The sequence below is a fragment of the Vespa crabro genome, chromosome 16, assembly GCF_910589235.1.
Source record: "Vespa crabro chromosome 16, iyVesCrab1.2, whole genome shotgun sequence".
Lineage (NCBI taxonomy): Eukaryota > Metazoa > Arthropoda > Insecta > Hymenoptera > Vespidae > Vespa > Vespa crabro.
In genome coordinates this window covers 3603779-3628778 of record NC_060970.1, presented here as the reverse complement: position 1 = coordinate 3628778, position 25000 = coordinate 3603779, and the positions used below count along the sequence as shown (strand labels likewise).

The 25000-nt window shown below is 33.3% G+C and overlaps 1 protein-coding gene across 1 annotated transcript in view; it reads left to right on the top strand.

Annotated features, from left to right (window-relative positions):
* The window catches only part of LOC124429883 (titin homolog), a 28857-nt gene that overhangs the window by 743 nt on the left and 3114 nt on the right, over positions 1 to 25000 (top strand). Inside the window, exons 1-6 of the mRNA XM_046975685.1 lie at positions 1 to 3179; positions 12316 to 12593; positions 12939 to 14465; positions 16983 to 17422; positions 17821 to 18023; positions 18125 to 25000. The exon at positions 1 to 3179 is cut by the window's left edge and continues 743 nt beyond it; the exon at positions 18125 to 25000 is cut by the window's right edge and continues 3114 nt beyond it. Coding sequence (XP_046831641.1) covers positions 1 to 3179; positions 12316 to 12593; positions 12939 to 14465; positions 16983 to 17422; positions 17821 to 18023; positions 18125 to 25000 — 12503 coding nt within the window. The remainder of the gene's footprint in view (positions 3180 to 12315; positions 12594 to 12938; positions 14466 to 16982; positions 17423 to 17820; positions 18024 to 18124) is intronic.

Below are 25000 nucleotides of genomic sequence, written 5' to 3'. Positions count from 1 at the left end.
TATTGTCATCCAGTAGCGTACACGAAGAAGCAAAGAAAACAATAGTAGAGAGCGAATCCAGAAGTAGCATCGTTGAAAGTAGTAATACAAGTCGCGAGGTTATCATGGATTCCAAAGGTAATGTTATACGGGTGATCGAGAAAACGTCACCGATATCGGCAACGAAAAGTTCGATCGAAAGGACCGGCAAAAGTTCGGAGGATTTTATTATCGCGGAAAAAATAATTAAACAGGATGGGAAAACTTTAATGCAAGATCAAAAATCCAAAAGTCAATGTGAAAGATCCAAAATGGTTTCCACTTCGACTAGTAATATACAAGAGACTATGGATCATCATGGTGATATAAAAGTGTTATCGTCTAATACGATAGAAACTAGACAGGCTAATAAAGAATCGAAAGAAGAAATAATGAAGAATGGTGATACCATCAGTAGTAACATTCAAAGTATCAAAGAATCGTCTGAGATGATTGACGACAATGGGAAAATATTGTCGTCTAATAGCCGAAGTGTCGAAAATGAAACGAAATTTTTACCGGTCGAACAACAACAACAACAACAACAACTACCACGGACATCACGTATTGTTAAATTTACGGATGACGACGTCAAGGAGACATCAGGTGAAAGTACCGTCCTTGATAATTCGATTAAATCAGGACGAACTAACGTTTGGGATGGTACATTTATAAACGAACGAAATACAAAGTCTTATAGTGAGAGAAAAAATGATAATATAATGATTAGCAACGTGTTGCTGGATGGTGGAACGATTGACGAAAGAGATGCCGGGACAGGCATTGAAATCACCAACGAACAAAGTTCAAATACGATCAGAGAGATGTCCTCGATGATTCAAGAAACGTCAAAGGATAGTTCGAAATTATTAATCGGTACTGCTGATGTTCGTCGTAAAAAACTTGGCGAATCTACTTGGGATGGTCGTTTCGTTTATGAGAAACCTAAAGAAACGAAAAGACGAGGTAATATTTCGGATGCCAATATTTTTAGGCATAATAATAATAATAATAAGGATGATATCATTGAATCAACGCAAAGAAGTGATTACAAAGAAAAAAGTTTAGATGGTACCTATGAAAAAGAATCGTCTAACGTCGTACAGAGACGCGAAGGATCAACGGACACATCGAGATTTATCTCGGAAGAAAAATCCAGTAGTACCAAGGAGAGTCAAATTTATACGGATCAATCAAAGTTATTAGATAAAAATCAATTTGATGCAAATAAAAATATACGATACGATAACAAACAAGATCTCGATAAAACCGTTGTAAGAAGAAAGGATAAATTGAGAGATGTAATAATGGACGTACAAGATATAACGGAGGAGCAACAAAGTGTATCAAATATGTCCGAATTCGTATCGAGCTCATACGTGGTCGAATATGCGAGTTCGAGCGATGCGAAAAATATCGAATTGGTAACATCAGTATCGGAAACGATTCACGAGGAGGACGTTGAGAATATAGGTATTGGAAGATCGTCATCAATTAAAAAAGATCATCGAAGTTACAAACCTGGCGAATCGACTTGGGACGGTAGTTTCGTTTACGAGAGATCACCAAAATTGGATCGTCGGCGAAGACCAGCTGATGAGACATTTGTGATTCATGACGTGAGCGAGGATCATTCGATAAACGAAGCCGACATTTCGACGACATCTTACATAGTCGAACATTCCTCGAGTCAACAGAGTTTCACTGATATTAAAGATAGTTCGTCAATGGAAACGATTGTTCATCAGAGTCCAAAAAGATTAATTGGTAAGCCAGGTACATCCAGTTGGGATGGTACATTTATTTTCGAAAAACCCGAAGACATAAAAAGATCATCTAGTAGAACCGAACAACAAAAGGTCAGTGATTTATCGAAACGAGGAGAAACTAATGTTAATATTTCATTGGAGGACAAACCTAGGAAACACGTGAGTGACATTACTCTCGATATTCACGATAGAATAACATCAGAGACATTTACCGACACCAATCTGGTTAAATTGGATCGTAAGACGAAAACTCATGACAGTTACTACAACGATACGTCTAATCTTGATTTCTCTTCTACTTCCGTTGAAACGGTCGTCCAACGAGATGGACAACAACCGGTGACCTCGAGCCAACGAATTATTACATTAGAAGATCGACCTGAAACTCCGGACACTGGAATAAGACGTATCGCTGAGGGATCGAAGGAATCGTTGCATGTTCAAGATAGAACATATCGACCTAGCAAACCAGGCTCGTCTACTTGGGATGGTTCCTTTGTTTACGAAAAATTGGATGATAGAAAGACGTCAAGTTCGATGATCGTTAAGGATAGTAAAGATTTTGTTAGTTCAACCGAACTAAAAACATCGTCAACAAATGAAATTGTTAATACATCGAAAATTATTGAGGATATTACTGATGATACGAAACGTTTAAAGGAATTTAATGGATCACAAAGTCCAATTGATAGATCAATTCGACGACCTTTGAAACCAGGTATTTCGACCTGGGATGATTCTTTCGTACAGGATAAAAATATATCGACTACGGACACGAGAACTTCAATTATATCGAAAGATATTTCGAAAGATTTAACAAGTTCAACTAAAGTTATAAGTACAACAAATGAGATTATTGATTCTATCGATTCGTCGAAGATTATTCAAGATGATATTTCTTATGAGAAAAGATTTATCGGAGAATCTAATGGATATGAGGATACAGATAAAAGAGATAAAAGTCCGGAAAAGAAATCAATAGACAGAACTATACGACCTTCGAAGCCTGGTGCTTCGACCTGGGATGGTTCGTTTGTTTATGAAAAACCTCAGGATTCTAAAAGGAAACCAACAGACATTGAGAAATCTTTATTCTCTTCTTCTGATCTAAAAAAGCCTGATGATTTAAAAACAATTTCACGATCGCCCATTGATCAAGAAATGATCGATAAATCGATCGAAAGAACAACCTTTTCGACATTCGTGGAAGATGTTAGGGATGTTCAGGATATTACTGACGTCACAGATATTACTACGTTTAAATCAGATTTAAAGAATGTTACAAATATTACTGACGTCACTGATGTTACCATGTTCAAATCGGACGTTCGAGATATACACGAGGAACATGTCATCAACGAATTTATTACGGATACACGCAAGGACACTATGGTGAGTAATAATAATAATAATAATAATAATAAAAAAGGAAAAAAACAAAGCAAAGCAAAGCAACCAATTTGATCTCTTAATTATCTTTATATGGTTGATCAAATCCTGACCATTAATTTCCGCAAAATATGAGTTAGGTGCGTTAATCAGAAGTATGATGTCATATGTTGTTGAGATAAAAATAAGTATTTGAAATGTCGAAGAGAGTAGGTTGGATATTTGTATACGATTTACATATTTACATATATACATATACATATATACATATATATATATATATACATGTATGTATGCATGTATGTATGTATATATTTACATCCGGATTATATACATGGGATTCATATCATTATTATTAATTTTAAGTGTCGTTCACACCGAAAGAATAGATTGAACGTAATAGTGAAAATTGTTATGGTGCGTCGCCATTAAAATTTAACGGTTGTCTGATTGGTCAATTAAAAAGTCATTTGGATGATTAGAATGTGGGTTGAAGTGAAAGAAAAAATAATATGCGAAGGAAAAAATAATAATATGAGATGCGCGTATAAGAGAGAAAGAGAGAGATAATAATTATTTTGATAGAATTTAGACATTCTTTGGTAAAATTTTGGCATGATCGGTACAATGATTATACTATATCTAAATGTTGGAACGCTTTAGGCTGAAATCGATAGTATCGATAATATCAAAACATAATATTCTCGGCATGAGCATAGTTCGAAGTTTCTAATTAAAATCGTTCTGTTTAGTTCTATATATTCCATAATTAACGAATGTTCTATTTCGTACGTATAAATTAAAAAATATTTTTGATTTTAATTAATCGAACGTGAATCATTAAAGGGACTAATATTTCTATTTCTTTTTTTTTTTTTCTTTTTCCTTTTCTTTTCAATGCGTTAGATATTTATTTTGAAAATGATCCAAATGATATGAGGAAATTAACGATAACGTTAAATGTAGATTTAAAGCGATGTACGAGAAGCTTTATCCAATTGTTATTATAATATTTATCGTATATCGATAAGATTTATAAAATATGATAAGAATTTTACGTAAAATTTTCGAAATATCGGATATCGAGATTGAAATTATCGATAAGAATTATCGAAGATTAAAAACTATATATTTATTTTGATATAAAATAATGATGACATACATCGTAGATCAACGTTTCGTTATTGTCGAACGATGCAAAATGATTCGATTGTTTGAATCTATAAAAAAAAAAAAAAAAAAAAAAAAGAAGAAAGAAAAGATTAAACCTTTGAAAAAATTCATCAATTCGTTTTCAATTGATTCTAATGATTATACATTTACTTCGTCATTTTTATTAAATAATTATAATAAAATAATAGGATAAATTAGAATATATCAAATGTGTTCGAACGATTCCAATAAATATTTCAATAGAAATTTAATATTCACGTTTCACGATGAAGACTTTCTTCTTCTTCTTCTTTTTCTTCTTCTTCTTCTTCTTCTTATTATTATTATTTTTTTTTTTTTATAAATAATAAATAACATAAAGTTGTATTACAAGTTTCGTTTAATGATCTCGAAGAATAACGTAACGAATGATGCAAATAGAAAATAATCATGTGTAAGATCAATCGTTTTAGAAAAGTTACTTCCGTCTCTTTCTCTCTCTCTCTCTCTCTCTCTCTCTGTGATTGTGATTCCGCATGATCTCTCAAGTACAAGGTCATTGTATATGTATCTAAATCTCGACTTATAAAAGACAAATCGGCAGAGTTAAATTGACTGAACGTGTATACACGTATGTATATACATATCTATATATGTACCTGCTTGAATGATCTAAGCGATAAATCGAGCATATATATATATATATATATACATACATACATGGATACATACATATATACATGGATACATACATACGTATGTACTCAGAACGATAACGATCGTGCTTAATGCTTGGGAGTCATGAGTTCGTCAGAATGACGTCATCCTTCATATTGGTTTGACTTTTTTTAATGGACGACCTGTTTCCATCAGCATCTTGCGTGAGGTATTATAGAAACCATTTTGTTTGACTTGATTATAATCATTTAGTTTCACTAAATCGTATCTACATATTATATATATGTATATATATGTATATAAAAACGTTTAGATTTTTTTCTTCCTCGCGCGATAAATATTGCGATATTATTTTTCTGATCGTATCGATGTTAAAAAAACAAAAAAAAAAAGAAAAAAAGAAAAAAAGAAAAAAAAGAGAAAAAAGAAATATACAGCCTCGGTTCAAACATTCTACCGAATGTATTATAAAAATCAATCGACTTTATTTTTTTTCCTCGAGACTTTTTAACGCTTAATCTTTGCAAATTATTAAAAAAAAAAAAAAAAAAAAAAAAAAATACTACAAGATCATCAGTTTGTAAAAATTATGACGTATAAAAGAAGTTATAAAGTATCTCTAAAAAATTAAAAAAAAAAAAAAAAAGATGTAATTGTTTTTTAAATATCACCTAGGAACTTTTATTTCGTCCAATATTCTTTATGTATTATATTTAATATGTATCTAAGTAATAGAAAAAGAGATATAAAGAGAAAGATAGATCGAGAGATAGAGAAAGAGAGAGAGAGAGAGAGAGAGCGAGAGAGAAAGAGAAAGAGAGAATATAAAGTTAGTTACGAATGAATGGTAGTTCGTTCGAGCTCTTTAAATCCATACTTACGTAATTTAAAAGGAACTCGTAATCCGTAATGACATAAATATATGTATTTATGTGGTATAAGTGTCGCATATACAGCTTCTTTTACTTCTTCTTTTACTATTTCTATTTTTTAAATCAATAAGTACAGAATAGTGATGAAACAGAAAGACTTGTTCTGGTTAAATCCTTAAAATATAATTCGATATTTTCATAGATCCATTAGCATAAATTTAATATATATAATTTATACTTATTTACTTATTTATATACTTATACGTAAGAATAGTATACGTAATGTGATCTTACACATTTCTAATATTACTTTATTTATTTCAATGATTAGCATATTGATTAGTAACTTTTCTATCTAGACACGTTGATGTTAGAATAGATAACGGACCATTATAATTATTTTATTAGTCGTTTCTTTTTTTCTTTCTTTCTTTTCTTTTTTTTTTCTTTTTTTTTTTCTTGTGCCATGAAAATAAATCTTAGATTACTTAGATATTTATCTGGAGATTATTATAAAAAAAATTATTTATATTGGAAATAATTGATTTTATTCATTGCATTAACGACGATCACGTGACAACGTTCTTTACTCTTTTTCATTATCACGTTAATTTTAAAAAGAACGTTGTAAATAATAATCGATTTTCCTCGGTGTAAATTAAGATAACAACAACAAAAAAAAAGAAAAAAAAAAAAAAGAAAAAAAAGAAACAAAGAATTGGAATGTAAATTAACGTGACGATTAGAAAATTGTGTGTTCGGCAAATATAACGAGATACGGTCAAGTGAATAATAAAAGAGGAAGAACGAAAAAAAAAAGAGAGAGAGAGAAAGAGAGAGAGAAAGAAAAGAAATTAAAAAATTCACATAACCTTACGAAATTAAAAGGAATCAAAGGGATTAAATGGAGAAATTTTATTAAAAAAATTAAAACACAAATTTTTCTAATAAATACGAATATTTACGTAGTTATAAATATCTTGCAAAAGTGTATGATGGCGATACGACGAAAAAAAGAAAAAAAAGGAATAGAAAAAAAGGAAACAAGGAAAAAAAAAAAAGAGGAAAAACAAGGAATCATTAATTCCATTTAAGAAATTGAATCGCGTAAAGTTACGCAAAAGTAACGTTTAAAAAGAAGCGAGAAATAAACGTGACGCGATATGTGCGCGCGCATATTTGTGTACATGCGTACATGAAAACCAACCAGATACAAGGATACAAATATACACGCACACATATTAATTATGTACATACCATGTACAGGGTGGACCAAAAGTTTTTGGCACGGTTAAAGATTTTTCTAAAAAAATCCAATTAATCGTCCCATTTTCGCGATCTTTACGAATTAATAATTTTGTTTTTGTTTTCTTTTCTTCATTTTATTTTATTAATTTGTTTGTTATCTTTTTGTCTTTCTTCAAATTACGATCGTATGGAGCTTTCTCGAATCTTATTATTTGAATGAAATTAATTGAAAAAAGAGTCTCGAGAAAAATTCAATTCATTTTTTTTAATCGCTTGTATCACTTTTGTTTTCTCTCTCTCTCTCTCTCTCTCTCTCTCTCTTTCTTTTTCTTTTCTTTTTTTTTTTTTCGTATCATCTGAAAAATTTTCAACTCACCTTAAAACTTTTGGCCTATTCTGTACATACCTACTATATATACGTACAGGTGTAGGTATATATAGGTAACACTTTATCACTTTTTGATTGTTGAAACGTATAAAGCAGGATTTGCAAAATTTCTAATATGATGGAATATATAAAAAAATTTTTTTGAAAATTTTAACATTACACCTTGATTATTTAATAGGACAATATATTTTATAAATTATAAAACGAGTGATATAATAATATAGTGTACAATTTTATTTTCAAATTATAATTATGCAAAAATAGCGTATCCATGAAATTGATAAATTAATATTTTAATTATCATGATTTTTCAACGGCGATGAGGAGAGGGGAGGGAGGAAGTAAGAAACGTCAGTATTCCAATGAGTATTCTCTGTAATAAGTTTGGGAAACACTGGTGTAAACTATCGTTACACCAGCGTATGTGTAAGTATTACACGCTCCACTTATTTACTGACACGCAAAAGTCGAGAGACGTGTATTTTATATATGTGTCGTTTGTATATACGCGTAACCCGTATTTCCTCGACGATCCGCTATACTAGTAGAGTATAATAGTGTCTCTCTCTCTCTCTCTCTCTCTCTCTCTCTTACTTTATGTTATATTTTTGTTACATCGACTTGAAAGAAAGTACATTTTCGTCGAATTGTATAAACAATGACAAATTTTTTATTTCGAACAAATCAATCGGTTGTGTGAAAACAAAAAAACAAAAAGAAAAAAAAAACCGAACGAAAATAAAATGAAAAAGAAAAACAAATAGGAAAGATTAATAAAGGAAAAAAGCGATAAACGTAAAAGAATATTTTATTATTTCGTAATTTATTAATATGAAATCTTTCATTAAACATTAGTTATATTAGATTTTATATGAAAATTTTTTATTTATATATATTATAAAATTCTATCAAACACTCAAAAATGATTAAAAATCTTCTTTTTAATAAATTTTTTTATTAAATAAAAATTAAAAATTTATTTTTATAAAAATATTTAAATCTACATTTATTCTATTTTACGTATATATTATAATTAGATTATATACGTATATATACAATAAAAGTTTTTAATATAAATAAATAATTATTAATAAAATAATAAATAATATATCTTATAATTAAATAACTTTATAATTAATTATTACAAATAATTTTTTTTTATTTTATATTATATTTAAATTAAATTATTAATTTTTAATATTTTCTTTTTTTTTTTAATTCTGATATATATATATATATATATATATATATATATATACACATATGTATGTGTATGTGTAAAATCATTTTAATATTTCCTAAAGCAATTTTTGATGAGATTAGATATTATTAAGAATTCGATAAAATCTTTGTACTTTCTTTTATTTAATTTTAGATTTTGTCCATCTTTTTTTATTATATATATATATATATAAAAGAAATTCACACAAGTCAAGAATATGAAAGTAAAATTTACCGTGATCTAAATTTAAAATACCAAGAACACACATCCATAACGAGTAATTTTTTCATTAACTATCTGGTTTAGTAAGTGAACAAAGGTCAAGTCACTTTAACGTAAGCACCAGGCATCGATCAAACGGTCAATTCTATGTATGAAAGTAATACATATATTATAAGTATACGTATTAATAAATATTATACATTTTATCATTAGAAATAATAAATAAAGTCCTTAAAGTGGAATCATCAAAATGAATAATTTTGATCTAACATCACGTATATACAATTTGTCGTAATATTATTAGTAGAATATACACGTGTCATTTCTAACTTACCATTATCATCGCCTACACTTGACTATTATTCTTTTATTGGTAGAGTAAAAGTTATGATGGTTAAATACGTTTAACGAAGCAAAACGTATACGTTGAACTAAACGTGAAATAATATACAATGTTTTTCTTTCTTTTGCTTTTATACTTTTATTTATTTATTTCTTGTTTTTCTTTTTTTCATTCTCTTTTCTGTTTTTTTTTTTTTTTTTTTTTTTTTTCTGTTTAAAGATCCAAAAGAATAATCCAAATTTCAATGATTATTCTTATAGGAATTATATATTTTATTAATTATATATATATTATTATTAATATATATATATATATATATATATATATATATATATGTGTCTGTGTAATATAGTAATAGTAATAGTAATAGTAATAATGAAATATATTATTTTATATTTCTATTAAAAATTATCATAAAATAAATTACTATCTATATAATAATAATAATAATAATAATAGTAATAATAATATATACTATTAATAGAATGGATATATCTATATATGGAACAAGCTTCCGTTACTTTCACTCGAGTATATAATTTATTATATTTTTTACTTTTATTTCTTCTCTCTTATTTCCTTTTTCTCTTTTTTTTTTCTTCCTTGTCTTTTTTCAAGCAACTATCAGCAAGCAGTCTGACGACTAAAAAATAAGAGAAGAACGAAATCGAATCTGAAAGGTAGAGAACGTTTTAGCTCAGCATGTTATGTGATACGTTTATAAGGTGTGCGCACATATAAAAAAGTCATCCACAGCAAATCTCATGTTACTTTGAGCAAAGTAGCACGTGACATTTCTAATCTCTCTATCTATCCATCTTTCTCTCTCTCTCTCTCTCTGTTTTCTTTTTTTTTCTTTTTTTTTTTACACTTAATAAATATAATTCAAGACGATAATGATCAAAAAAAAAAAAAAAAAAAAAAAGAAAAAGAAAATAAATCATAAAACTAAAATCTTTCTTTCGTTCTCATTACTCCAAATGTCTTCTTTCTGATCTATATTTAACTTGCCGTATTATTAACATGTTTTTATGAGAAATTAGAAATTTATGCTACATTTTTTATACTTTTTATTCGTTGATTATCACAAAGGTAATGGTTTCATGTTAATTCTAAGTTAATAGTCCTTAATGCTATATATATATATATATATTTTTTTTTTTTTTTGTTATTATACTCTTTTTGTTATATATTCACTTTGCAAATTACATCTCGAAGTGTCTTAGGATAATTATCGTGGAACATGATGCTTACTTCATCTCTTGTAATAATCGATCGATTAGGTTACCTTGATTGTAGGTATGGATTTAATCAAATGGAAATTGCTACGACGTTTCTATTTGAATTGTTTTTTCCTTTTTCCCCTCTCTTTTTCTCTTTCTAGAACTCTCAAGCAATTGATTGATTAGATTTTTAGAAATATACCGGAGTAAATATAGTGTTTACCTTTTTTAATTGGCATATTATTTGTTCGTTTTGTTTTTGTTTCCTTTTTTTTTCTGTTTTTCTTTCTTTTTTTTTTTTTATTAATTTTTAGCTTCAGATTATAGATCGAATATTTTCTTATATACATACATATATATATATATATATATTTGATAATCTTTTTTTTTTTTCTAATTTTAAATTTATTTATTCATTCATTTTTTATATGGATTTGTTTATTTTCTTCTTCTTTTTTTTAATTCTTTTTTTTTTTTTTTTTTTTTTTTTTATTCTAACTTCGATCAACTTGAATAGGAAATTTTTGAAATATTTCGACGATCATTATCTTTTATATAAACATTTTATAATATCATTTAATATCGTTAATATTTTATGATAATTAAATTTTTTTGATCACGTGACATATACATATGTATTATTAATAATTATATTAAATAATTACATAAATTTTACGTTTCATTTCTTTTACATTTAGTTGTTTAGATTAGGAACAAAAAAAAAACAAAATAAAATAAAATAAGAGATATTATACGAAACAAAGTAATGGACGTTTTAGTCATCAATTTAGTAAACAGCTCGCGAAAGCGAATGTAATTAGCGTGACGATAATAATTTCGATTAGCAAAGTCCATTTTAATTGTCTTTGAGGGGAATGAACTACCTAATGGTCTTGAGTTCGTTGACAAGACAATATTATAATCGATTGATACGTATAAAGGCTAAACTACGTGTTCGTTGCATCATTCATAACACGTTCGATGTTAAAAGAAAGAGACGAATGATAAAACTAGTCCCCTAATATAATCCTTCATATAATTCATATTTAATCTTATTTAACGATTGAGCAATTAAAGGAGAATATAATCTGTTGAAAAAACAAAAGAAAGAAAAGAAAAGAAAAAAAAAAGGAACTTGAAAATTTTAATTCCTTCGAATATTTTTCATAGATTAACAAATGTTAAATGGGATCTAAATTATTTTTGACAAAACTTTTATCCTACTTTTTATGAATTCTTCGTAATATTATTTTTATTACTATAATAATTAATTAAGAATAATTAACAAGAATCGCGCTAAATAAGATTTAAAATTTTTGTTTTTAATTAAATTAAATGTATGAACAATTTTTAAAAATGTTACTTTTATGTACTTATAATATTTTATAACGATAATTTAATTAGGATAATTACATAATTAACCTTATATATATATAAGGTTAATCATGTAATTATATATATATATATATATATATATATATATATATATATATATATATAAATTTCTAATATTTTCATTAAAACCAAAAGAAATAAAATTGTCTTTTATTATTATTATTATTATTTTTTTTTTTATTCGATATAATTAAAAATAAATTTTATTAAAAATATTTTTCATCTTATGAGGAATATAAATGAGATAACGTGGTATAATATAAGTGTAATATTTTTTTTATAAATATTGTATCAAATATCTTTTTTCCTTTTTTTTCTTTTCTTTTCTTTTCCAATTGAACAACGGTCTGAAAAATATTGACAATTATAATGAACGTTTTAATAATTGTTTTACAGAGAGATGTCACTAAATCAACGAAAGAATTCATCGAAACAGAGCAGGTGACTAGTATGGTAGCTCGAGATGTCGTCGACGATATTCGGTTTGAGAGGATCACCAGCTCAACTCCTAAACCAACGACCGATCTCACGAGAAAAACGTCCCCAGAAAGACTTGGTTATCCTCAAGGAATACCAGGGATTAGGGAAGACGATCGAACGAAATCGATTCCAGCTGCTGGAAAACCATCTCGCCCTCAGCAACCAGAAAAAAGTCCTACGGATGATATCAAAAAGTAAGTAACATACTTATACATGTATACATATATATGTCTATATCACAAACTTTATTAAAAAAAAAGAAAAAAAAAAAAAAAAAAAAGAAAAGAAAAAAGAAATCCACTCTGTAAACGAATGAGGTAATGAAAGAAATGTTAATTGAAATGAAAAAGGTAAAAAGAAAAGAAACATTGTAAACGTAAATTTATACACGAAGAAAGAAAAAAAGAAAAACATATCCGTAAAAATTTATTCGAAAACGAAAATATTTCATAAATAGCTATGTTTAAATAATAATTGATTTAAATCGTAACATTGAATCTCATCAATTATAATATATCGTAATTGTATCGATACGTTAGGCCGACCGATGGGGGGAAACCAAGAGATTACGTCTCACCGACGAGAAAGCAGCAACCAATACCAGCGGCCGGCAAACCAAGTAGACCGGAAGAGAGATCACCAAGTCCAGAGAAGCTTGGAAAAGTTGAAAAATTGTTGATTCGTCCAGAAGATGATAAACCAGTTGAAGGAAAATTCAGTCGTCCAGAGGATAGACCAGCTGCAGGGAAACCAAGCCGTCCTGATGAAAAATCAATTGCAAGCAAACCAAGTCGTCCTGATGAAACTCATGAAAGACCAGCTGCAGGAAAACCTAGTCGTCCTGATGACAAACGTACTGTAGACAAACCCACTCATCCTGATGAAATTCATGAAAGACCAGCTGCAGGAAAACCTAGTCGTCCTGATGACAGACGTACTGTTGACAAACCCACTCATCCTGATGAAATTCATGAAAGACCAGCTGCAGGAAAACCTAGTCGTCCTGATGACAGACGGACTGTTGACAAACTCACTCATCCTGATGAAACTTATGAAAGACCAGCTGCAGGAAAACCTAGTCGTCCTGATGACAAACGTACTGTAGACAAACCCACTCATCCTGATGAAATTCATGAAAGACCAGCTGCAGGAAAACCTAGTCGTCCTGATGACAGACGTACTGTAGACAAACCCACTCATCCTGATGAAATTCATGAAAGACCAGCTGCAGGAAAACCTAGTCGTCCTGATGACAGACGTATTGTTGACAAACCCACTCATCCTGATGAATTTGATGAAAGACCAGCTGCAGGGAAACCTAGTCGTCCTGATAAAAAACCAGCTGCAGGCAAACCCAGTCGTCCTGATGAGCCTGATGAAAGACCGGTTGCAGGGAAACCTAGTCGTCCTGATGACAGACATACTGTAGACAAACTCAGTCGTCCTGATGAATTTGATGAAAGACCAGCTGCAGGGAAACCTAGTCGTCCCGATGACAGACATACTGTAGACAAACTCAGTCGTCCTGATGAATTTGATGAAAGACCAGCTGCAGGGAAACCTAGTCGTCCTGATAAAAAACCAGCTGCAGGCAAATCCAGTTTTCCTGATGAATTTGATGAAAGACCAGCTGCAGGAAAGCCTAGTCGTCCTGACAAAAGCTCAATTATAGGAAAACCCAGTTATTTTGATGAACCTGATGTAAGAACAACTGAAGACAAACCCAGTCGTCCAGAGGATAGACGACCAGCTGCAGGCAAACCTAGTCGACCAGTTGATAGACCAATTGCTGCCATACCCAGTCATTTTGATGAACCTGATGATATATCAATTGAAGATAAACCCAGTTATCCTGATGAAAGACCGGCCGCAGGGAAACCCAGTCGTTCTGATGAACATCCAATTACAGGAAAATTCGATCGTCCTGACGAAAAACCAGGAAAGCATAGACGTGGTGATCAATCACCGGATTCTATTGCTGAATCTGAAATAACGCCAACGCCATCAGAAATCCTTTCGCGTTTGCCATTAAAGGAACAGTGTATCTGTGAACTCTGTACTTGTGGGTAAGTTTTCTTACTTTTTTTTATATATTATATTTAATATACTTACACACACACACACATATATATATATATATATATCTTATTTTACAATAACAAATAGCATTTGTTTATTCAATCTTTTTAATATTTCTAAATTTGCATGATAAATTTGGATTCACGAAGTTTCTTATTATTTATCCTGATTTAAATTTCCATAATTAGATCAATATTTAAAATCGGCAAAATGGAAAGCTAGAAAAATTATTAGGTATAATTAAAAAAAAAAAAAAAAAAAAACATGCTTTCTTTTTATTTTGTTTTTTATCAGCAATCCAATTTATTATCACTTACATTTTGATGTCGGATGTTTTTTATCTTGAAATTCAAGAAGAAAAAGAAAGAAAATAAAGAATCTAAATAACTGTCGACCACCCAAAGATAATTCGATTTTTGTAATAAAAGGATACGCAGGATCGTATAGATTGATATAAATCTTCTGTCCTACTTTCATATTAACAACGTATAAACTCTTTGGATGATGAAAAAGTAGGACACCAGACGCAACCCTTTTATGGCAACTTGTTTCTTTCCGATCACCTTTCGTTATTCGTTTCTTATTCAAGGCTCTTACCAGTATTTTATTCAAGTGTCAGTGTAAAACGACGCGTATCGTATCCTTTAAAAATCATAGTATTTGACAGAGATCGATGTTGATCTTTGAACTTGTCCATAATCTATTGATAATAATCTAATCGAATAATAATGAATTTCATTCAATATTTTTCAATACTTTTTCATTTCTTTTACATTCTAAATAATTTTGTTAATTATAATAAAGTCGGGATAATTAATTAAAATTATTTTATCGATCGATAATATTTCATATAGGATATACTTTTTGCCGGGAATTTTGAAAGATATCACAATTTTAGTGTGGAGATTAGAGAGAGATAGATAGAGAGAGAGAGAGAGAGAGAGAGAGAGAGAGAGAGAGAGAGAGAATGCCTCAAAGCCAATATTGAATTTCATAGTTGAAGGAAGATAGGGATAGAACTAAGCCAATTTCAAATACATGAGAGAGAGAGAGAGAGAGAGAGAGAGAGAAGAGAGAGAGAGAGTGAGAGAGAGGGGAAAGGATCTATGGCTTTGGGCTTGGTTCTTCTATACGATGCATACCCATTAACGTTCTCATCATTTTGATTGACGTTCTCGTCTAACTTACCTGTCTGTCTAAATCAGTCCATGATTAGAAATTAGAATGTCTGGAACATTATCAATTTCATCTCTAGAGAAGCAAAATGAATATTATTTATTTATTTATTTATCTTTTGTTTTTTTTTCTTCTTTTTTTCCTTTTTTCCTTTTTTTTTTTTTTTTTTTTTTTTTTATTTATATATCGAACTCCTGTTAATTTCTTTTTTACATACATACAGATCTATAGATCGCAAGTTTGTATTAAATCTTATCGGATATTAGATAATTGCCTTTGCGTCGAATGTGTTTCTTCTGTTTTTCTTTCTCTTTTTTTTTTTTCTTTCTTTTTTTTCTTTTATTAAGATTATTTCTTTTTTATTTTGCATAAAAGTTGTAAATTATTTATCAATTTTATCAATGAAATCGTTTGACCCGATTGAATCGATTCCAATTATTATCGTTGATAGTAAATAATATTTAAAGATAGATTTTGATTATTGTTTATTAATGGTAATTTTATTTGGTAGAAAATTAATTTTATCTTATCTCTCTCTCTCTCTCTCTCTCTCTCTCTCTTTTTTTTCTTCCTCATTTCGATATTATACGAAAGTGTATGTGTCGAATGAGAGCCTTGAAAACGGTCCATATGTGATCACACATTTGCATTCAAAATTGGCACTCCTGTGATCACGGTCTTCTTTTTTTCTTTTTTTTTTTTCTTCACCATACAAGGTCATCCTTCTCGATCTTTCCTTCGAGAAGACTTTCAAATAAGGATCCATGGACGTTGGGCGTTGGCTATTACGAAATCTTCTCTCACAAATAGTATCTCATTTTTCTAATGTTCGCATTATTGTTTTAAAAAAATTATTAATTAAATACAAATAAATCATATATACGTATATGTATTATTTTTATTTAAATAATATTTAAATACGCGTACAGAGAAAAAAACTACGAACGATTTATTTATATATAAATCTAAAGAAATCAACAAATTATGAATAGTTTCTAATTTCGAGATATTTCAAATATTTATTATATTTTCTTGTTTATCCGATAAATAGATACATAGGACAAATATGTACGTATATATGTAAAAAATTGAATTATATATATATATATTACGACAAATTAATAAATATTTTCGAATCTTAGATTAGACAAATTCATTATTATTTTTTCTAATACGTCAGACTATAATATTATCGATTAAAAATAATATTTTTTAATCGCTTAAAATCGATGCTAAATAAAATCACTTTCAGGATTAATTGTAGAATTTTTCTTCTTTATTGTATTTTCTTTTTTTTTTCTTTTTTGTTTTTTCTTCCTTGTTAACAGACGCCATCGTTGTCCGCACAATCTTCCCGAAGATCATATAGATATTTCACGCGATGAGCCGGTACACGTGGTTAGTTCGTATCGTGAAGAATTTGATGAGAAACACGTGGAGAGACAGCACAGATACCACCATGAAGATCACTTACACATGGAAGGTGAATTTGTAGGAGAGAGACGTACCGATTATGTGGCCACTTATGGTGAGAGAGCACCTGTAAGAAAACCACAAGACCATTTGAAACCTGAGGGTGAGTTTATTGGAAGGCCAAAGGTAGAAGCACCAACCAGAGGTGAAAGGGCACCAACTAGAAAGCCACAGGACAATCTTAAACCAGAAGGTGAATTTATTGGAAGGCCACATGAGGAAGCTCCTAAATATGGCGAACGTGTTCCAGTTGTCAAACCAAAAGACAATCTCAGACCTGAAGGTGATTTTGAAAGTAAGTTTTTTAATTATTATTAATAACCATTATTATTATTATTATTATTATTATTAAATTTTTGTTTGCAATAATCGTTAAAAAACATTCATTCATTCATTCATTCATTCATTCATCGAATCCTATATGTCGACATTTCTAATTATTAAAATAAATTATCGGACTCTTAATAATATTTTACTTTTTGCGTAAGAAAAACATATGAACACATATATACAGCTAATGAATATTTGCCGTATATAATATTACAAATATATCTGTTATTAAATATAATTTACGATAATATATTTCTGTGGAATTAGATTATTAGGGTTTATTTAACATTCTAAATGTTCTATTTTCTAATAAAAATTTCTATTAAGTTTGAGTTTTATTATAAATGTAATAATATTGTATAGGTGTGACAACAACAGAGCTGGTGTTCACCGGGGTACCCGGCGAACGACCAAGCCCAGTACGTCGAAATACATATACTAAGGTTGAAGGTGAATTCATTGATGAAACTACAACGAGATCAGAATATATTGATCATCGTAGCATCCAACGTGCGGAGATTATTAAACGTACGGATAACCTCACCGTAGGAGAGGGTGAATTCACGGTAAATATTGATAATTATTATATAAATATAATAAATGTATTGTTAAAAATTTTCTGACCGATTGAAAATGATTTTCGATGGGTCCTTTTATTCAATTACAGGGAACCTCCCATTTGAAAGAGGATTTCCATAAGTATGATGTCGTTGAACGTGAACCAAGACGTCGTCCTATTTATAGAGAAGAGGATGATAGATTTTACAGTAAAACGGATGTTGTTGAGAGTACGACTACTACACGCGAAGAGTACAAAACGTTCGATGAAATTGATTACATTAGTAACACAGTTATGAGACGTGATGATAATTTGAGACCAGTAGGACCGATTGAATGGACATCACATGTGAAAGATGATTATATTGTACCGACGATAACGCACAGACCTGAACAGAAAAGACCTAAGGACAACTTGAGACCAGAGGGACCATTTGAAGGTAGACCAAGAGATGATTACAAACCAACTCGAGGAGAAAGGGCTGACGTTAAACGGCCTGAAGATAATTTGCGACCAGAAGGACCATTCGAGGGACGACCTAAGGACGATTATACTCCGAAACGTGCAGAGAGACCAGAAGTTAGAAGGCCTGAGGATAATTTGAGACCAGAAGGGCCGTTCGAGGGACGCCCTAGAGATGATTATAAACCAACTCGAGGTGAAAGAGCTGACGTTAAACGGCCTGAAGATAATTTGCGACCAGAAGGACCATTCGAGGGACGACCTAAGGACGATTATACTCCGAAACGTGCAGAGAGACCAGAAGTTAGAAGACCTGAGGATAATTTGAGACCAGAAGGGCCGTTCGAGGGACGCCCTAGAGATGATTATAAACCAACTCGAGGTGAAAGAGCTGACGTTAAACGGCCTGAAGATAATTTGCGACCAGAAGGACCATTCGAGGGACGACCTAAGGACGATTATACTCCTAAACGTGCAGAGAGACCAGAAGTTAGAAGGCCTGAGGATAATTTGAGACCAGAAGGATCGTTTGAGGGACGCCCTAGAGATGATTATAAACCAACTCGGGGAGAAAGGGCTGATGTTAAACGACCTGAAGATAATTTACGACCAGAAGGGCCATTCGAGGGACGACCAAAAGATGATTATTCACCGAAACGTGCAGAGAGGCCAGAAGTTAGAAAGCCTGAAGACAATTTGAGACCAGAAGGACCGTTTGAAGGACGCCCTAGAGATGATTATAAACCAACTCGAGGTGAAAGAGCTGACGTTAAACGGCCTGAAGATAATTTGCGACCAGAAGGACCATTCGAGGGACGACCTAAGGATGATTACACTCCAAAACGTGCAGAGAGACCAGAAGTTAGAAGGCCTGAAGACAATTTGAGACCAGAAGGACAGTTTGAGGGACGCCCTAGAGATGATTATAAACCAACTCGTGGAGAAAGAGCTGATGTTAAACGACCTGAAGATAATTTGCGACCAGAAGGACCATTCGAGGGACGACCTAAAGATGATTATTCACCAAAACGTGCAGAGAGACCAGAAGTTAGAAAGCCTGAAGACAATTTGAGACCAGAAGGACCGTTTGAAGGACGCCCTAGAGATGATTATAAACCAACTCGAGGTGAAAGAGCTGACGTTAAACGGCCTGAAGATAATTTGCGACCAGAAGGACCATTCGAGGGACGACCTAAGGATGATTACACTCCAAAACGTGCAGAGAGACCAGAAGTTAGAAGGCCTGAAGACAATTTGAGACCAGAAGGACAGTTTGAGGGACGCCCTAGAGATGATTATAAACCAACTCGTGGAGAAAGAGCTGATGTTAAACGACCTGAAGATAATTTGCGACCAGAAGGACCATTCGAGGGACGACCTAAGGATGATTACACTCCAAAACGTGCAGAGAGACCAGAAGTTAGAAGGCCTGAAGACAATTTGAGACCAGAAGGACAGTTTGAGGGACGCCCTAGAGATGATTATAAACCAACTCGTGGAGAAAGAGCTGATGTTAAACGACCTGAAGATAATTTGCGACCAGAAGGACCATTCGAGGGACGACCTAAAGATGATTATTCACCCAAACGTGCAGAGAGACCAGAAGTTAGAAAGCCTGAAGACAATTTGAGACCAGAAGGACCGTTTGAGGGACGCCCTAGAGATGATTATAAACCAACTCGTGGAGAAAGAGCTGATGTTAAACGACCTGAAGATAATTTGCGACCAGAAGGACCATTTGAAGGAAGACCAAAAGATGATTATTCACCGAAACGTGCAGATAGACCTCATGTAATACGTCCAGAAGACAACTTAAGACCAGAAGGACCATTCGAAGGTCGTCCCAAAGATGATTACATGCCAACCAGAGGTGAGAGAGCTGATGTTAAACGTCCTGAAGATAATTTGCGACCAGAAGGACCATTTGAAGGTAGACCTAAGGATGACTATTCACCTAAACGTGCGGAAAGACCAGACGTGAAACGTCCAGAAGATAATTTGAGACCGGAGGGTGTGTTCGAAGGAAGACCTAGGGATGATTACAAACCAACTCGAGGTGAAAGGGCTGATGTTAAGAGGCCAGAAGATAATTTGAGACCAGAAGGACCATTCGAGGGTCGACCTAAAGATGATTATTCACCGAAACGTGCAGATAGACCTCATGTAATACGTCCAGAAGACAACTTAAGACCAGAAGGACTATTCGAAGGACGTCCCAAAGATGATTACATGCCAACCAGAGGTGAGAGAGCTGATGTTAAACGTCCTGAAGATAATTTGCGACCAGAAGGACCATTTGAAGGTAGACCTAAGGATGACTATTCACCTAAACGTGCGGAAAGACCAGACGTAAAACGTCCAGAAGATAATTTGAGACCGGAGGGTGAGTTCGAAGGAAGACCTAGGGATGATTACAAACCAACTCGAGGTGAAAGGGCTGATGTTAAGAGGCCAGAAGATAATTTGAGACCAGAAGGACCATTCGAGGGTCGACCAAAAGATGATTATTCACCGAAACGTGTAGAAAGACCTCATGTAATACGTCCAGAAGACAATTTACGACCAGAAGGACCATTCGAAGGTCGTCCAAAAGATGATTACCTGCCAACCAGAGGCGAGAGAGCTGATGTTAAGCGTCCTGAAGATAATTTGCGGCCTGAAGGTCCGTTTGAAGGTAGACCCAGAGACGATTACAAACCAACTCGTGGTGAAAGGGCTGATGTTAAGAGACCAGAAGATAATTTGAAACCAGAAGGACCATTCGAAGGAAGACCAAAAGATGATTATTCTCCGAAACGTGCAGATAGACCTCATGTAATACGTCCAGAAGACAACTTACGACCAGAAGGACCATTCGAAGGTCGTCCGAAAGATGATTACATGCCAACCAGAGGCGAGAGAGCTGACGTTAAGCGTCCTGAAGATAATTTGCGGCCTGAAGGTCCATTTGAAGGTCGTCCTAAGGATGATTATTCACCTAAACGTGCAGAAAGACCTCATGTAATACGACCAGAAGATAATTTACATCCAGAGGGGCTATTCGAGGGTCGTCCCAAAGATGATTATTCACCTAAACGAGTAGAAAGACCAGAAGTTAAACGTCCTGAAGATAATTTGAGGCCGGAGGGTCTATTTGAAGGTAGACCAAGAGATGATTACAAACCAACTCGAGGTGAAAGGGCTGATGTCAAACGTCCAGAGGATAATTTAAAACCGGAAGGTCCATTCGAAGGTCGTCCCAAAGATGATTATTCACCTAAACGAGCAGAACGACCAGAAGTAAAGCGTCCAGAGGACAATCTTCGACCAGAAGGTGACTTCGATAGGCCAGAAATTTCTCCAGTAGGACCAGCTGAACGTCGTTCACCAATCAAACATCCAGATAATCTCAAACCTGAAGGTGACTTCATTGGTAAACCTAAAGATGACTTTAAACCTACAAAAGGTGAACGTGCTGATGTTAAGAAACCTGAAGATCATCTCAGACCTGAAGGTCCATTCGAAGGTCGTCCCAAAGATGATTATAAACCTACTCGTGGGGAGAGAGCTGACGTCAAACGTCCGGAGGACAATTTAAAACCAGAAGGACCATTCGAAGGTCGTCCCAAAGATGACTACTCACCAAAACGAGCAGAACGGCCAGAAGTAAAGCGTCCAGAAGACAATCTTCGACCAGAAGGTGATTTCGATAGGCCAGAAAAATCTACAGTGGGTCCAGCTGAACGTCGTTCACCAATCAAACATCCAGACAATCTCAAACCCGAAGGTGACTTCATTGGTAGACCTAAAGATGACTTTAAACCTACCAAAGGTGAACGTGCTGATATTAAGAAACCTGAAGATAATCTCAGACCAGAAGGTCCATTCGAAGGTCGTCCTAAAGATGATTACTTAACAACTCGTGGTGAACGCATGGACGTTATCAGACGTACTGACAACCTACGAATGGAAGGTGATATTGAAACTTATAGATCACGTGATGAGTACACCGATTTCATCATACGTGAACGTAGTGAAGTCGTCAAGTATCAGGACAATTTAAGAATGGAAGGTGAATTCACTGATATCAGAACGAGAGACGATTATAAGGTCGTCAAAGGTGATCGAGCTGACATCGTACGTCACCCTGACAACCTCAAATCCGAAGGTCCTTTCGAAGGTCTTCCCAAAGATGATTACTCACCGAAAAGAGCCGAACGTCCAGAAATCAAAAGACCAGAAGACAATTTGAAACCAGAAGGAGAATTTATAGGTCGTCCAAAAGAAGAAACACCTAAACGTGGGGAAAGAGCTGACGTCAAAAGACCTAAAGACAATCTACGTCCTGAGGGTGACTTCGAGAGACCAGAAAAAGTCCCAATGGGTCCTAGCGAAAGAAGATCACCTATCAAACATCCAGATAATCTCAAACCTGAAGGTGAATTTATGTCAAGGCCTAAAGAAGAGACACCGATAAAAGGTGATAGAGCTGAAGTTAAAAGACCCAAAGACAATTTGAAACCTGAAGGTGACTTCGAACGTCCTGAACATGAAGAGTATCAGCCAGCTGAGAGGCCAGAAATGAAAAAACCCAAAGATAATCTCAAAACTGAAGGTGAATTTGATAGACCACAGACAAAGAAGTTTGGACCGGCTGAAAAGAGGACTCCTATCAAACATCCGGATAATTTGAAGCCGGAAGGTGAATTTTTAGGTAAACCTAAAGAAGAGGCACCAAAACGTGGTGAAAGAGTTGACATTAAGAAACCAAAGGATAACTTATATCCAGAAGGTGAATTCGATAGACCTGTTAAGTCTCCAGCTAAACCTGCCGAGAAACGTACGCCTATAAAACATCCTGATAATCTCAAAACCGAAGGTGACTTCACAGGTAGACCTAAAGATGACTTTAGACCTACCAAAGGTGAACGTGCTGATGTTAAGAAACCTGAAGATAATCTCAGACCAGAAGGTCCATTCGAAGGTCGTCCTAAAGATGATTACGTAACAACTCGTGGTGAACGCATGGACGTTGTCAGACGTACCGACAATCTGCGAATGGAAGGTGATATCGAAACTTATAGGTCACGTGATGAGTATACTGATTTCATCTTACGTGAACGTGCCGAAGTCGTCAAGTATCAGGACAATTTAAGGATGGAAGGTGAATTTACTGATATTAGAACTAGAGACGATTTCAAAGTAGTTAGAGGTGAACGAGTAGATATAGTCAGGCACGAGGATAATCTCAAGTCCGAAGGTCTTTTCGAAGGTCGGCCCAAGGATGATTATTCGCCAAAGAAAGTGGCCAGACCAGAAATCAAGAAACCGGAAGATAACTTGAGACCTGAAGGTGAATTTGAGAGGCCTGAAAAGGTACCAGTTGGACCAGCAGAACGTAGATCGCCTATCAAACATGATGACAATTTGAAGCCTGAAGGTGAATTTATTGGTCGTCCAAAGGAACAGGCACCTAAGAAAGGTGAAAGAGCTGACGTAAAGAAGCCTAAAGATAATCTGAAGCCGGAAGGAGACTTTGAAAGGCCAGAGAAAAAGCCTGTTGGCCCAGCCGAAAGAAGAACACCAATAAAACACGCCGACAATTTGAAACCAGAAGGTGATTTTGTCCAGAGATCTAAAGAAGTGACACCTGGTAAAGGTGATCGGGCAGCTATCAAGAAACCTAAAGACAATTTGAAACCAGAAGGTGAATTTGATAGACCAGAAAAGACAGCAGTTGGACCAGCTGAGAGAAGAACACCTATCAAACGTCCTGATAATCTTTATCCAGAAGGTGAATTTGTGGGTCGTCCGAAAGAGAAGACACCTGGGAAAGGTGAAAGAGCTGATGTCACGAGACCTAAAGACAATCTTCGTTCAGAAGGAACATTCGAAAGACCAGAGAAAATCCCTGTTGGACCAGCTGAAAGACGATCACCAATCAAACACGAGGACAATCTTCATCCCGAAGGTGAATTTGTTGGTAGACCTAAAGATGATTTCACACCGAAACGTGCTGAACGTCCTATTCAAAAGAGACCAAAGGACAATCTCAAACCCGAAGGTGAATTTGTTGGCAAGCCTAAAGACGATTATAAACCTGGCAAGGCAGAAAAAACTGAGATCGTAATTCATCGTGACAATTTGAAGATGGAGGGTGACATTCACGTACATAGATCAAGAGATGATTATACTACAACATCCAGAATTGAACGAACAGATGTCATTCGTAGAGAAGATAATCTCAAAGTGGAAGGTGAATTTATTGATATTCGAAGACGTGACGATTATAGAGTGACACGTGGAGAACGTAGCGAGATCATTAGGCATGAAGATAATCTACGTCCAGAAGGTGACTTCGAACGTCCCGATAAGGTACCAGTAGGTCCAGCAGAAAGAAGAACACCGATCAAACATCCAGACAATTTGAAACCTGAAGGTGATTTTGTTCAAAGACCAAAAGAATCAACGCCTGGCAAAGGTGACCGAGCAGCTATTAAAAAACCCAAGGACAATTTGAAACCGGAAGGTGAATTTGATAGA